This window comes from Triturus cristatus, chromosome 7 (genome assembly GCF_964204655.1).
Source record: "Triturus cristatus chromosome 7, aTriCri1.1, whole genome shotgun sequence".
NCBI lineage: Eukaryota > Metazoa > Chordata > Amphibia > Caudata > Salamandridae > Triturus > Triturus cristatus.
This window is the reverse complement of record NC_140590.1, coordinates 656,961,193-656,977,587: the sequence shown is the minus strand read 5'-3', so window position 1 is coordinate 656,977,587 and position 16,395 is coordinate 656,961,193. Positions and strand designations below refer to the sequence as shown.

Below are 16,395 nucleotides of genomic sequence, written 5' to 3'. Positions count from 1 at the left end.
AGCATATTTTTTCCTCACTTTCTGTGTAGGAAAAGTTGTGAAATGACTGGGCATGCACACATTGCCTACCACCCAGCGCTTCCCCATGTCTCCTAGTAAAAATGCTACAGCGACAGGAAAGGGCCCAAACGTATTGTGGAGACATCACACCAGGGTCAACAGTAGACCTCATGTGAGGTAGCATTGTTTTATCGGGGACATGTGGGGGAATGCTGGGTGGTAGGAAGTTTGTGGATCCTTGCACATTGCTGTAGTTAACATCACAGAAATGCAAGGAAAATGAGTGTTTTTATTCAACATTTCATCTTCGCAAGGCATTTTCTGTAAGAAAATGTTGGGGACCGACATAACTACACCTCCCTGGACTCCCCTGGATGTCTACTTTTCAGAAATGTCTGGGTTTGAAAGGCTTCCCAACATGGTTGCATACTCCAGGACTATTAAGTATCCCTACAGCAGATATCATTATCGCCACAATATGTTTTGGGCCCTTCCCTGTTGCAGGCACTTGGCCCAGCCCAGTGAAGTACCATTTTTATCAGGAGACTTAGGGAAAAGATGGGTGGTGGGGAAATTATGCTGGCTCATAATACCACAGCTTTTCCACACAGAAATGTGAGGAAAATTTGACATTTTAGCTACATTTGAGGTTTGCAGGGGATTCTGGCTAAGAAAATGTTGGGAGACCCATGCAAGCCATACCTCCCTGGACTCCCCCAGATGTCTAGTTTTCAGAAAAGTCTGGTTTTGGTAGGTTTCACTAGATGGCCCCGAGGACCAAAAATGCAGGCGCCCAATTGCAAAACCAGGTTGTTTTGTAATAGATCATTTTGATGTCTCCACAATACGGTTTGGGTATTTCCCTGTCGCGGGCACTTGGCCCACCTACACAACTAAGGTAAAGTTTTTCTGCTGAGACTTGGGGGAACACTGGATCCTAGGAAATTTGTGGTTCGATGCAGATTCCAAGACGTTTTCTCACAGAAATACAAGGAAAAATTGTTTTTTAGGCAAAGTTTGAGATTTGCTAGGGATTCTGGGTAAAAAAAAAACCTGGTAAAAGCCATGCAAGTCACCTCACCCTGGACTCAGCCAGGTGTATAGTATTAAAAAATGTGCCTGCTGAGCTGGGGCCCAAAATCCACAGCTAACCACATTCCAAAAAACACATTGTTTTTAACAGGAAAACGTGATGAGTCTATGTTGTGTTTATTGCCCTTTCCTGTCTTGGGCACTTGGCCTATCCACACAAGTCAGGCACCATATTTCTAAGGAGACTTAGGGGAAATGCTGGGTAGTAGGACATTTCTGACTACCTGAATATTCCAGGACTTTTCTTCACAGAAATGCAAGGAAAAATTTGCTTTTAGGTAAAGTTTTGGCTTTGCACCAGATTCTAGGGAAAAAAACCTGGTGAGAGCCATGCAAGTCACCCCATCCTGGATTGCCCTATAAGTAGAATGTAGATGTAAAATGTACAGATTTAATTCTCTAGGTGTCAGCTGAGCTAGGAACAAAATCCACAGCCAGGCACATTGCAAAAAAATAGGTCCGTTTTCGGTGGAAAAGTGAGATGTATCAATGTTGCCTTTTGCGCCGCTTCCAATCATGGTCACTAAATTACCCTCACAAACCAGAAGACTTAGGGAAATGAGGCGAAGAAGGACGATTGTGGTTCCCTGCAGATTCCAGGACTTTCCATTACAGAAATGTGAGGAGAATGTATTTTTTAGTCATAGTTTGAGGTTTGTAAGGGCTTCTGGGTAAGGAAACCTGGTGTGAGCCACACAAGGCATCCCACCCTAGATTATTCTAGGTGTCTAATTTTAAAAAATGCACTTTTGCTAGGTTTCCCTAGGTGCCGACTGAGCTAAGGTCAAAAAGCCACAGCTAGGGACATTTAAAAAAAGGTCCGTTTTCAGTGAAAAAATGTGATGTGTCCATGTTGCATTTTGGGGCTTTTCCTTTCCCGGTATTAGCCCTACCCACACAAGTAGGGTAACATTTTTATTGGGAGACTTGGGAAACACAGAATAGAAGACAAGTGTTATTACAAAATGTGTTTCTCTACATTTGTACCTTCCAAATGTAAGCATGTGTGTAAGAAAGCAGACATTATGAGAAATGCCCTCTAATTCACATACTAGCACGGGTACCCACAAATTAGGAGATGTGCAAATAAGCACTGCTTCGAAACTCCATATCTTGTGTCCATTTCGGAAATACATAGGTTTCCTTGATACCTACATTTCACTCTTTATATTTTACCATATGAATTGCTCTATACCCTGTACACAATGAAAAACCATTGCAAGGTGCAGCTCAGTTGTTGGCTATGGGTAACTCAAGTTTTTAAAAACCCACAAACCATATATATCTCAGCAACCACAATGGTCTCACATGTGTAATGGTATATTGCTTTTCTAAATCATCCACTACCACGAGAAGTTACAAATGAAAACGTTGTCACAAATAGATGTTTTTTCCTACTAATTTCAACATTTTTTTTATTCCAACACTTAGCTGGATGTCTTAATAAAGACGGGGTCATCTTTATTCAAGCACATGTAGGAGAAAGGAAACTTCCATGAATGGAACAGATTTGAATTGTTCATTGTTTCAGATCAGCCTAAAGATTTATATTTCGGGCAGTAATGAAAGTGAAAAGTTGTAATAGTCAGGAAAATAACGTGTGTATTAGTAAGGTAATAGGTGGATGGTCAGTAACTGAAAATGGTGGTTCTTTCATTTGTTCGATACTAAGCAAAATATATGTGGATTCTTTTTCACATCGCTTTTTTGTGTTAAAGACAAACTATGTGGTCCAAAAATGGCTATTTTGTTTAAACGTTGACAACACACAAAGCCTGATCCGAGTGTTTGTAATGCCCAATTTAACTGTATAATAGCTCTTACCTGAGCCTGACCATGTTGTAACCTAAGTCTTGTTTCAGGAGGCCCAAAGCACAGGACAGGGTGTGATTTCATGAATACATTATTTTAGAGAGCATGTGCATGCCACTGTTGATAACTTTAAATGCTCTTTGCAGGTTTTCATGACCCATGTGCCAAAATCTTTCTGCAGCTTGTCTTTCAGGGTATTTGTTCCATTCATTGTATATGGCATATATTCCTGTTGCGAAGAATCGTTTATTTGTAATGGGATGTTATACTAGAAGGAAGTCAGAAAAATCAATGTTTTCTTTGATTGTGGATAAATGTTCTTTCACAGCCGAAAGACTGAAACGTGCTAACCAGCATTAACACAGTTTGCCTACACTATATGTGGTAACTACTACAGGTATGATATATTGTGAATCAGGTCAATTAGCTTTAGGACCAGATGTGTTGGGAAGAAATAAACACAAGCAGGTAGTAGAATCATAGGGCCAAAAGGCTAAACCTTCTGCAGGGAACTGAGTGGAATTATATGTTCCATTCTGGGTCATTTTATTTATATCGGATATGTTCATTTGTGATTGCAATTACTGAACAGAGTTGAATTAACCTTTGGTATAGAAGATTTTTTAAAGTAGTTCATTGTACGAAATCTCAGACAAGTAGTCTGCTGGATGGTTTTGTTCAAGAAAATCATTTCTTTAGGTATAATGCATGCCTGAAATACGGCCTCTTTGCCTTGAATCTGCCAAACCTTTGTTCCCCAAATACTTTTCTCATCAGCCAAGGCCATTAGTAGCGTTGCTGTAGCATTGCTACAGTTACATACCCCAGCATGGACAGATGCCATTCCCTCATGAGCTTCCCTAATTAAATTTAATCTGGACAGCTTGTTAGGAATTCTTCTATGTTCCACTCCTGGTAAACTGTCTACAGGATTATGATCTTAATTAAGGTTGTAGGAATATTTAGGGGGAAGCCTGCAAGAGGCCTTGTTCAATGGTATGCATGTCAGTTAAAATATCTGTGTCAATCTTTGTCTGGGACTTGGTTAAGGCTGCTACGGTCTGATTTGCAGCTTTGGCAGCCAAGTCAGCCACACGGTTCTATTTAGCATTAAATCTATCAAGCTGACAGCCCAAAGTGTGTCTCACATGGAGCAGCTGACACTAATTTTGTAAGACAGCTATTCTTCCCAGAGTTGTTGATCTTTAATCGATTTTCCTTTTGAATCCTTGAATCCATTCAATCGCAAAAGTTTCAAATTAACATTGTACTCATACGCACAAAAGGATGAATCCAACACTAGAATTGTGAGAACTGATGGATTAGGTTTTTGTAATTCAAGTAATAGGGCATTTTATTCTGTGGGTTGTGCAGTGCTCTCGCCTAAGATCTTATTGTTGGTGCACTGTGGACGGAATTCACCATCTTTCACTACACCTTGCAATGCTGCACAGGCTGTGAAGTACTTGAATTTCATTTCTACCACTGGTTGGGCAGAGTTGTCTGTGTAGAATATGGTCAGGTAAGACTCAATAGGTAAGGCTTTTTGAGTAAGAGGAATATGTTGCTTATACTGGAGAAAAACTTGTGTACGAGGAGTGGGATCAGACTAAAGCTTTACATCCACAGCACTCCAAGATTAAACCCACTGTACCCACCTATGATGTAGAGTGCAAGCATTAGGATTACTTACTTGGTAGCCGCCTCTAGTGCAGGTACAGGAAACACCACAATTATTAGTTTTTCCTAGGACAAAGGGCTCTCTTTCAACATAGCCGTTTGCACAGCTGCAAGAACTTTTTTCAATGGAAGGAACTGCAATGGGTTTCGGCTGGAGAATACAAGGGAGACTTACAATGATTAGGAACAGTCTATCACTCATTGTAGATCACATAGGTATATACAGAGATACTTGGTATGACTCAAAGAACTGAGTTGGTCTTACTCTTCCTAGTTCGTAAATATTTTGCCTCAAGCTACTCTGTTTGCAAAGCACGTAGATTTCAGAATGACTATTTGTCCACTGTTTTAGTGAAAACTTGGGAGAAATCAAAGTCTTACAAGGGCTTCACTTGCTCAGGGTAGTGTAGCAAGTAAGTTTGTCTGAAGTTAAGGAATCCCAGGAGGGATTGCAACTTCTTCATTGTGTTGGGAGGCTTTAAGGTAGCACATTTCTGAAAGAAATCAGAAGCCAGACCCTTACCATTGTTGGATAGCTCGTATCCGAAGAAGGTCACTGTAGGTTAGGCAATCTTTTAATTTAATTATGTAACCATTTGAAGGCAATAGTGTTACACCTTTGTCCACTCTGTTACAACTTTGTCCACCCTATGTAACGGTCCACAGCGGCTCCATAGGATCCGGGCGAAGCACAAAGGGGTCCCCCTCCAGACGTCCCCAACTCTGCTTTATACCCACACAGAGAAATAGGGCAATCAGGCGAGGGAAAGGAATTAGGAAGGGAGCAGCGGGGATGAGGATACCTGTAACAAAAGAATACACGGTTACCACACATATATCAAGACTGCTACTCTCATATGGTCTCACGACACGCGCCTATTACCTTCAGCCCTCTCTTTGTGGTTCTTGCGTGTCAACAAGAGATACTTCTCTCCAGTGGTGCCACTGCACACCTAATACAATAAAACATAAAACAAACACATCAAGCCTTCCCCGCATTCCCCTTTTAGACTGGAATCAATCACACATACCCAGACATACATACCCTGTTCCTCCCTTTAGCAGCAGAAGAAACGCCCAGCAGTTTAAAAGGCCAGAGAACCTCATGTATCTTGCACTGCACTGGAGTATTGGACGTGCTAAGTAAATGCGGCCTTCAATCCACGGGACTCCTCTCCCCTAACTCATGAAAACAAAGCACCAAACAAAAAGTTCCAGGAAGCACTGTCTCTCTCGTGTTCCTGAGTTCTGACTCAACAAATTAACACCACAGAACTTGTTCGGTAGTCTTCTGCAGTGCTTCCACACCACCACAACCCAAACCTGGTTAGTGCTGGCGGCCCGGAGTCCTCATCCGTCAGGGTCCTGTTCCTCTCCTCCTTCCGCGGTTACCAACAGTTCAGGCTGACAGCGCTTTCGTCAACGCCATCTGAATCCGCCAAGCAACATCCTTGGTAGTGCCCCTTTACACCGGTGTACCAACCGGCATCCTCCGTGTCCCTGTTGAGGCGAGAATGGAGCAGGGCACAGTACGGCAGCGCTTGCCTCAGCGCCCCGTAGGAAACGATAGGTTCGTCCGGAATCTCGACCAGACGCCGAGCAAGACTCGGCGGCGCTTACGTCAGCGCCCCGAGGGAAATGGAAACAGCCTCCCTAGAAGCCCCCACCTAGTGGCATGTAGGCGCGACGCAAAATGGTCCGTTAGCCAAGAGCCCTCCCAGCTCTAATCTCATAGTCAGAATTACGCGCACCGGCTCGGTCGCGTCCATTGTTTATGAAGCCGTGGCTCCTCCCATTCGGCCGCCGGACTTCTGGGGAATGTAGTCTTTTCTCTTGCGTGTTCCTGGTAGGCGCCCAGGCTCAGCGCCTGACACCCTAGTTAGGTGCACATCTAAGTCATCATATGTAAGATGGATATCATCAATGTATGACAATAATCTGGTAGTAAGATCTCCATGATGCATAGTGAGAAAAGGCAAGGACTCTTCTTATAATCCATAGGCAAATGTTGAAATGAAAACTGCACCCTGGTTAGATACTCACTTTCAGGCATTATATTTTAACTGGAAAACATATTAGATAGGTCTGGAGCTCCTTTGCATTTTTTACACAGCAGATTCATCATTACACCTGTGTGTGCGCATTTTTAAATGCATATGTTCTTGTATGTGTGTTTACATTCCTATAGTCTAAAACCATTTTATATGATCAGTCAGGTTTGGAGATGGGAAAAGGTGCGAGTTCATTGGTGAAAGGCAAGGCGCTATTGGGCCCTGATATTACAACTGGTCTCATATTGCTTTAATACCACACTTTGATTCTGGCTTTAAAGGATATTGAGCTTGCGCTTGAGGTTCTCTACATAAGGGAATGACATGTGGAACAGGATGTTTATCCAACCCCGCTCAGGTCCTGTATAAGGCCAGAGCCTGTCTTACAGCCCGTTCACTGGGGTAAATGTTCCTAATATCCTCAGGTACTATGGGATGAAAAGCTACTCAGGATTACTTCCTACCCCAGGGCACTTCCCAGTCTTCTTCAGCTAATATAGTGCCATAATCTTCAGATAAATGTGACGAGAACACAGCTTTAATGGTGTGTGGTATGTCCCCTCCAATCTGTAATTCTAAATTATAGACCCTATCGGGAGGATTTGAGTGTTTATCTGGAGTTTCAACTTGTATGCACTCATCAGCTGGATTCGCCACCAGACACCTCTTAAGTGTCCGATGGTCTATTATGCTGCACTGTCTAGGGGTGCTTTCGCCCATGTCCTGTTTTGTAGCTGAATCTGTAAGTGGTTTGGCTTGTTTTTTTAGAAAATCCCGCTACTTTTCTGTTCTTAACAGGAGTCTTGGAGTACAATCCTTTCTCTTCTCTCTTCATGCAGTTCAGCCTCTTGTCCTGTGTCACTTGTTCAGAAAAACTTAGCCTTTCTTCAGAACTCAGGTGAACTCCCACTCTCTGCTAGTTTACTGTCGGAGACCTAAAACAAAACGTGGACATCGGGTATCAGAATACTGATACCATTTTGCCTCAACGTCAGTTGTAGGTTTTAAATGTAGTTTAACGGCTCACAAACAAAGTATCACGGCCCACAGAGGTGTATTCTTCTGCAATTATTTTTGGCAGTTCCCATTCCTGACCTGGAACTGCTTCCAGTCTCTGGCGTATGGCTAGAACCAAAGCTTTTCCCTTAATGTTGCTCAGGATAATGGAAGAAACAGTAGAAAATATTCCCAATGTCATTCCCAAATCTACTCCATGTTCACTTTGCACTTGTTTCAGTACCTCAGGGAGAACTGCTCATGAAGGCGTGCCATGCATGCTGGTGTAAATACATGCCGATATGTTTCCCAGGTGTTACATTCTTCTTCGGGTGGCACCATAGTCAATATTCTATGTTTGTCTTGGAACTGTACAAACTGTACAAGCCTCCGGTTAAAGGTGAATGTGTAATTTAAGAACCCTACCACCTCAGCAAGTCCCAAGGCATTGGCATGAGGAACAAGTGTCTAGCCAGCCAAGACTGGCCACATAGCCCCTTCATTGCTCAGGGGTCCCAGGCTGATATTCCTGTGCATGTGTAGCAACTGACCAGGAAACTAGTTCTTGTGTTCCTCGTAAGTTAAAGGGATTTCCAAATCTTGGCAAGCCCTATAATGCACAGGCACATGTTTTACCTTATAAGTCTGAAACTGCCTGGAGGTAGCGTCTATAGCTTCATACTCCACCCATGAATGAAATGTCTCAAACAGGCATACGCCCCGTGAGCAGCTAGTACAAAAGTAAAAACTTGAGATGCTAAGTAACAGCTTTCCCATAATGCACACCTATCACAATAGGAGCCACCACATACATGTATTCAAATAAAACTGAATCAAAGAATTAGAAATCCAGAATGGGGAATGAACTTTTAAAAGTCCAGCTTGACAAACTTGGGGCAACTGGTACTCCTGTTTTTCCCCAGTTCGTACTCCTTTTGTTCCCAGTTGGAGATAACAATGATTACTACGGACAACTCCGCAATGACATAATAATGGTTCACATGTGTGTGTGTATATCAATATACAAGGGGTTCCCAAAACATCCAGGCTCTATACGTTGAGTGCAAATGTTGTGAAAACTGAGTCTCTGGCCTGAAAGATAAGGAAAGACGACATCTGTGTCAAAGGCAGGCATGTTGATGATTCAGCAGAAATACAGAAAATTGAGTCGGCCTACTTAGAATGGAGTCATGCCTGAGATCCTTAACTCAAGGGCACTAGTGTATCTGACTCACCATAATGTTTAAGATGAAGCAGTAAAACTGGCATATACAATGTAAGATTTATATACATTAATGGAACAGGAGATAACATAGCAAGACATAAAATGGAGCACTGCCATAATCTGAGTGACAAAGACAATGACACTTTCTTCACTTGCTCCTTTTGCACAGCATTGAGGCTGAAAACATTTCTGCTTGGTCTCCAATTCCAAAGGCCTATGGGTTGTCCCTTTGCACCCGAATTGGCAGTTCTATACATGTCGATGTATGAACAAAAATTCATTTACAATGATAATCCATTTAAACATTGGATAACATCCTGGCTACGGTTTATAGACGATGTCTTTATGACATGGTCTGGCAATTCTAACCAGTTGACGCAGTTTTTTGAGTGGCTCAACCAGAGATCCCCGGACATCAAATTCAGCATCAATTCTTCCAAATTGAAGATACCCTTTTTAGACGTGGAAGTGTTTCCCGCAGAGGGACGCCTAGTGACCTCGTTGTATACCAAGCCGACGGACAGGAATAAGGCTTTGTTATTCTCAAGCAACCATCCTAGGAGTCGAAAAGAAAATCTTCCGTACGGACAATTTCTTAGAATAAGAAAAAATTGCTTTTTTAAAGAGGACTACAATGCTCATGCGAATAATCTCATTGAAAAACTTAGAGATCGGGGTTACCCAAAAAAACTGGTTAAAACTGCCATGAAGAGAGCATGGTGGACACTGAGGGAAACATTACCAATGAAGAAGAAGAAATTGCAAACGAAACGCCAAGTTTTCGTAACCACCTTCTGCCCAAATTCCAACCAACTAAAAAAAGCGATTCATCAAAATTGGCATCTTATTCAAAATCTTGACCCATCTCTAGAAATTTCCCCTATGTTCGCTTTCAAAAGAGAAAGAAAAGTGGCCAACCATGTAGTCAGGGCATCACTGAAAACCGTAATAAAACCATCACTAAGAGAAATGATGGGTTTGACACCCATAAAAGGTCATCATAAATGTGGGACATGTTCATGCTGCGACCAAACGGTTGAGGGTTCATTGTTCTCCCACAAAGGGATTTTCTGGAAACATGACACGTTTTCTAATTGTAAAACTAAATACGTAATTTACGGAATTATGTGCCCGTGTTCATTATTGTACATCGGAAAAACCAACCAAGAGATCAGACAAAGAATAACACAACATAAATCCCGGATCAGAAAAAATGTAGAAGCCGCACCCCTGGTTAATCATTGGCGGAAAATGTCGCATGGAGAACAAGATCTCCGTTGGACAGTAATCTCTAAAGTAGAACGTGACCCGAGAGGTGGAGATATGGAACTCAGGCTGGCTCAACGCGAAGCAATGTTAATTGTTAAGTTTGACACTGCAATCTCGGGCCTCAATGAATTATCAGAAATCTTTAGACTTTGAGGACACACTACCCACGTTTTCCTTATGACACTTAGGACCTGTTTCAATCGCTAATGTCCCCTAACGTTACTTGGCCTTTTCAGGAAGTAGTAAATGACTTAGTCACAGCAACGGACCATTTGAAATTGCCCCCAGCGCGCATACTTTGCCGGTCATTTCCCTAGCTTTTGAGTAACCGTGACAACAAGGGACTACAATTCCCAGAATTCCAGCTGCACGTCAGAAAGCGATTTAGTGCCAAACAGGAAGAGCTGACTCTGAAGCTTCCTTCTCCGGATGGGTTCGAAGACGCCGGTTTACAGCTACGAATTAGGTAACTGTTCTCTCCCCCCACCGTTTTCTCTGATACTTCCCCCGTGTTGCTAGATTAAGCGGATTGTAAAACCCTTCGAGTAATGCCGATTTCCATCCATTTTTAGTTTCGTCGCTCGAGGCTTGCTACATAGATTGCTGCACGCCCACCCCGTATACTGTGTGTGGAAGACCATCCCACTCTGTATCGAGGTATGCTCTGTGTTCAGGTCAGCAATACGGACTGATTTTGCCGACGATAAAATAAACCTCGCTTCTTCTCTTTTTTTAAACTTCAACACCAATTTAAAATTGATTATTTTTCTTTCTTTTCAGCGCGGACTGTCCCGCTTTGACTGGATTTCATTACGACGGATTGATTCCTTCTTTTCAGCCGCACTTTCCTGTGCTGCTTCTGGGTCTCATTTACGTGCAAGGTAATGGCCGCTGTCGGGCTCTTCCTGCTGTTTCAGCCGCATTGAACTTTCAGTTCGCTTATGACCCTGACCTGAGTACTCTTGATTAACGTTAGACCTGTGAATTTGCTTTCTTTCCTTTAGTGTATCCCTCTTTGAAATACTAAAGGGCACCCGCCAAGCACTTCCCTCTGGGTAAGTCTAGCCACATTGAGTAGGCGAATAGTGTGGTTTGCACGCTCTCATTTTCCAGATTTACATCTACTCTTGCCTTTCTTCTCTTTGCAGTGTTATGGTCCTGATGAGAACCCCAGCATCTAAAATCAACGAGGTTCGAAACGCGTAGACCTTCTCTTTGTTTTCTCCAGTCATGTGTATCTTTAGTCCGTTGGGGTGTTTTGTTCTATGTTGTTACAAATTGATGACAAATTGAATATACTTTTTGTACACACCTACAGCAGTACTACTCTTTAAAGTGTACGTGTGCGGAGACTCCTTTGGTTGTTTCTAATTATAACCAAAGGCATATTGAGTTTAGTTGGTTGTGTGAGTGTTTTGTATGAATGAGGAGTGGTGTATGATTGATTGTCAGATTCGTTTCTCTGCCATTTGGACAGTAGAGTCCCAGTGTTCATTTTTGTCTTTGTCGTAAATGTATTAATTGTTGTTTGTGAATACAATTTGTTCACCATGTTGAATTATGTTTATGTGTCCAGATCAGAATATCTTCATAAAATAACTCATTTTGTATGATATAAACAGATCAAGTCTTAATAAATTACTATTAATTAGTACGGACGTAGTTGTTCATTTTTCTTCTACAGTCAAACAGTATAAATATTTGTCAGCATTGGCATTCCCTTTAGTTTTATATGGTCTCCAATTCCAGCATTCAAGTCTACCATCGTAAATTGATACACTCTTATTGATATGCTGCTACATATGTATGTTGTTGAATGGGACGTGCGGTATGACGTGTAAGGCCTTACGCGTGTCTACATGAAAAGCTGTCGGAATACAATGCTATGATCATTCCTAACCAGACCCTGATGCAAATTAAATTTATCTTCCCCTCTGTCGCCTCTGTACTTTCAATGGGCATCTCTTAGAACCTGGCAATTTATAGCTTGCAGCCACAATTCTAGGAAGGCCAGTCAAAACATTAATTTTGGATCTCTCCACCACGTTGAACCACAGTAGGGTGAGACAGCCGTATAATTTTAGTCAATGGAAAATATTAAACCAGGGCCTCCAATACAGTAAGTAGTTAAATAACATGCTCACTACTTCCAAGGGTTCTTTTTAATTGGATCTTAAATTGTGTTGTGCATTTCTCAGTCAAAAGATCAATGGGACAGACAGACTGGCAAATAGCATTCCAGAGGAAATGTATTAATGTGCGTAAACAATATTATAGACATGACGGTCTTCTAAACAGATCAGGCATTTTGCTGCAATTTGACAGATAAATAGAGTTTTCATCTTTGACGAACGCTGTGTTTGAAGTAACAAAATGCTCCGTTCACGATAATGTGAATGCTTGTCATCCAGTTAGATTCACTGACTAGTACTACAGTTCCACCTCTGTTGCAGCGTGTATGTTCAATGAGAAATGCAGTGCAGGGACACAGCAGACTTCACGTACACACGGATGCAAGGATGGCAATACATTGTCAAAAGAAAGCCATTATAATTCATGTGGTGGTTGGCCTTTTTAAAATAAAATAATATTTTTTCTTTCACAGATTCACAGGCTTGGAAGAAATGATGCCACAGAGACCTAGGCAAAATTTATGAACAAAGACTGGTCAAATTAAGCATTTAAGTTGAAATGTAAAATGGACAGTCTGCAGGAAATGGAATCGTCCAAGAGGCTGACCTGCAGATGCATTAATTGTAGCATGACCCTCTGCTAGAAAGCACATGATGCTTCTTGGGCAACAATACATGAGTATGTTCCATGGATGACACTTTACAAGACACAACAGACGTCCTGGAAGCGTGAGTGATAGAGTCAGTGCCACCATCAATGTTGAAGGTCAATGTAGAAGAGCATTCAGAAAATATATTGGCTGCCTGTCGTACAATTTAAATGCAAACTGAACACCATCCTAACATTCAGATTTTGGAAGGTCCTGAACAAGTAAATAGGCCTAAAAAGTAGGTGTATTAACTAATTCAGCCAGGACCTCTAAGGGAAAGATGAATGGACCCTAGAAGCAAGTTATCGCTGAGGAATGCTATGGGGCCATTTCACAACGGGTATTATGAATTCACAAGGTAGTACTCCTGTAGTTCGATTTCACATTCTCTTAATTGCCCTTTTCAGTATGGTCCCCATAATCTTTCAGGCGACCCTAAATAATGTTTATGTTTTGGTGGCTTCCTTTCTAGTAATCATTCGTCTGCTGCACAAGAAAAAACATTTTTCATAGTTGTGTATATTCCAAAGTAAGCGGCTAGTTTGCAAAGGCGTGTTTGAGTACGTGAACTAGTCCGCAAGGTGTACTGCTTCCCAAACTCAGAAATAAATGACTTGGCTGCTAAGGGTTTTCTGTGAGGAATACCATCTTCCTTACAATAGGTTCGGAACATCTTTTACCTGCTCCAGATGACTAGATCTGGCCTTTGAAACAGCTTTAGCTACCTCACCAGACTACTGCTTTTCCAAAAAACTCGTACACAATTTACAAACATAGAACGACTTTTTTGTCTGAGGATTTCATCCACTGGTTGGTTTGTCATATACATTTTGCTTCGTCCTACCACTAGGTACAGCATGGGTCAGCCCACTATACCTATTGGTTTCCTTCACTTAGGACTGCATAAAGCCTACGCACATTTTTCACTTCTGTCTACAAATATTTTCTTTCTTTTGATTGACAACGTAGGTTTAAAGTGTGTTTTTAATTTGTTTTTCTGTAATTACTTAAAATACCAGTTATTTATACCCAGTTAAATATGGATTGAGATCCGGCACTTAGCGACAAGCTCCGTGAGGAATCACACATTACGCTGTGGGAGGCTTATAGTTATAAGGCAGTATTGAGAGGGCAGGCGTTGGTTGGAGCGCAGAAAAAAGAGGAGACTCTGCAGATTAGGCAAATAGAACAAGACATAAGCCAAATGGAAAGGGACGCTGAGAGTGCCTCGTGCGCGGAATCGTGCCATAGGTTGGCGTTGAAACAACGGGACCTTCGGGCTCTGGCAGAATGTGAGGCGAGGGCATATGCGCTAGCCACGCAACATCGCATTTACGATGTTGGGGATAAGGCTCTTAAACTCCTGGCGTGGCTAGAGAGATGCGACTGAGATAGATCTTGGGTGCTAGGAGTCCGTGATGGGGAAGTGGTGCTTCAATCCACTAGTCATGATATTGCAGAAGCCTTTGCGGTGCACTTCGAGCAAGTATACGCGCAGGTGTGCACAAGGTCAGAAGCAAATTGTGCAGAGTTTCTTCAGGACTTTAACCTAACAATGGAGCTTCTGGAGGCACGCGAACAATTAGAAGCAGACATCACGGTGGAGGAGCTGGTTAAAGCAGTGGGCTCACTTAAATCAGGGAAGGCATCAGGTCCCAATGGGCTCCCGGTTGAGATGTACAAGGAACAGGCTGCGATCGTACTCCCTCAGCTTAGAGAAATGCTGCTGGAGGCGCGGGACTTGGGGCACCTGCCAGCAGACCAAAAGGCAGCGACGATAGTAGTGATATATAAAGATGGAAAGCCAGCTGATCTGTGCAGTTCATACCCTCCTATTCGTTCTTATTAGGGGCCACAAGACTCCACATACGGCACTGATGGTGCTGGACGCCTCAATGGCTTTCTACAGCATTGAATGGCCGTACCTATTTATGGTCCTTCAGAGGCCGAGTTTTGCCCCATTTTCTGTAGCTTTGTCAGACTCCTGTACGAGAGGCCTACAGCGCGTCAACGGAGCCATGTCCATATCCTTTCAATTGAGGAGAGGTACTAGGCAGGGGTGTCCTCTATCCTCGCTCCTGTTTGCACAGGCGCTGGAACCACTGGCGCAGAGACCCTATGATCTGGGGAAGACGGGTGCCGGGGGGATGGGAGGAGTGTATCTCCCTGTACGCTGATGATATTGTTCTGTACCATAATATCAACTGGTCAAAGTCAGTGATCTTTCCACTATTGGGCCCCCTCCCCCAGAGTCCCGCCGCGGTGCTCGTCATTGGTGGCGTTAGAGTGCTTTAAATACTTGGGAATACACATCACAAGGGATCATAAAGAATTCCTGGATAGGAATCTTGGGCCCCAAATGAGTCACCTGACTACAGACGTCAGTCACTGGCGTACGCTCCCGTTCTCTCTGATGGTAAGGGCGGCTCTTTTTAAAATGATGACGTTACCAAGGCTCCTTTATATTCTACAGAATACCCCATTCCAGGTTCCTCCGAATATCTTCAAGCGTATATTGCAGGAAGTGCGGACACTGCTGTGGGAGGGTTGCGCGCCGAGAATCGCGCTACATAAGTTACATAGGGGAGTCTACGATGGGGGTATAGCTGTTCCAGATGTCAGGCTGTACTATTGGGCCTCCCAGTTGCAAGTCATTAGCGACTGGGTGTACGTAGGGGGGGAGGAACCGGCCTATAAAGCGGATAAAGCAGTCAAGCCAGGGGGGGGATTGTGAACCCCTCCTGTACTCCCGACGGTCGCGACCGGAATGGCCAGAGCACACCAAAGTGGTCATCCAGTGTTGAAGGGAGGCGAATAAACTACTGGGCCGGGCCGAAACACTGACAGGCAAAACCCCGCTATGGGTGGGTGATCTGTTGAGTGAAGTGGCTGCGCTGTCGGGCTTTAAAGGATGGAAATGAATAGGAATAGAATATCTGAGGGATGTATGGAAGGGGGATTCACCCCTTGCGTTCGATACTCTCCAAAAAGAGAACGACTTGCACCAATCGCAGAGGTACACAGATCTGAGACTCTTGCATGCTTTGCGCACACATATACACAGTGGAGTTTCCATTACAGACTACTCCCCGTTAGAATATAGGATACTACTAGATCCCATTAAGGAAAAACCAACCTCCATGATTTATCGTAAATTAATGAACAACATACCAGACCCCCTGGTTGCTCTTAGGGAAGCATGGGTCAAGGATCTAGGGCCCATGGACGACGAGGACTGGCAAGAGGCAAATCAGAGCCCTAGAGAGGTAGCCATACGCTCCCGATTTCGGCTAGTAGAGCTCAAGATCCTTCATCGCACATACTATCCTCACACTCACTCATACTCCTGGGGTAAGACACTGACTCCGCTGTGCGTAAGGGGATGTGGGGAGGAGGGGACCTTTATGCACATTCTGTGGGATTGTCCTGAGATGTCCCGATTCTGGCAGGGAGTCACGAACATCATGACAGAGGTGTTGGGACAGCCT

General features: G+C 43.2%; 2 protein-coding genes across 10 annotated transcripts in view; one reads left to right on the top strand and one right to left on the bottom strand.

The window, feature by feature from the left end:
* ARSG (arylsulfatase G) overlaps positions 1 to 16,395 on the bottom strand; it is a 1,970,563-nt gene that overhangs the window by 848,352 nt on the left and 1,105,816 nt on the right. The window lies entirely within an intron of this gene.
* LOC146810302 (uncharacterized) lies at positions 10,108 to 13,540 on the top strand. The gene is made up of 7 exons (XM_085614961.1): positions 10,108 to 10,140; positions 10,443 to 10,591; positions 10,698 to 10,782; positions 10,906 to 11,006; positions 11,130 to 11,180; positions 11,274 to 11,316; positions 12,731 to 13,540. Exons 1-7 carry the CDS (start codon positions 10,108 to 10,110, stop codon positions 12,767 to 12,769), a joined length of 501 nt encoding a protein of 166 aa, XP_085471087.1. The 3' UTR covers positions 12,770 to 13,540.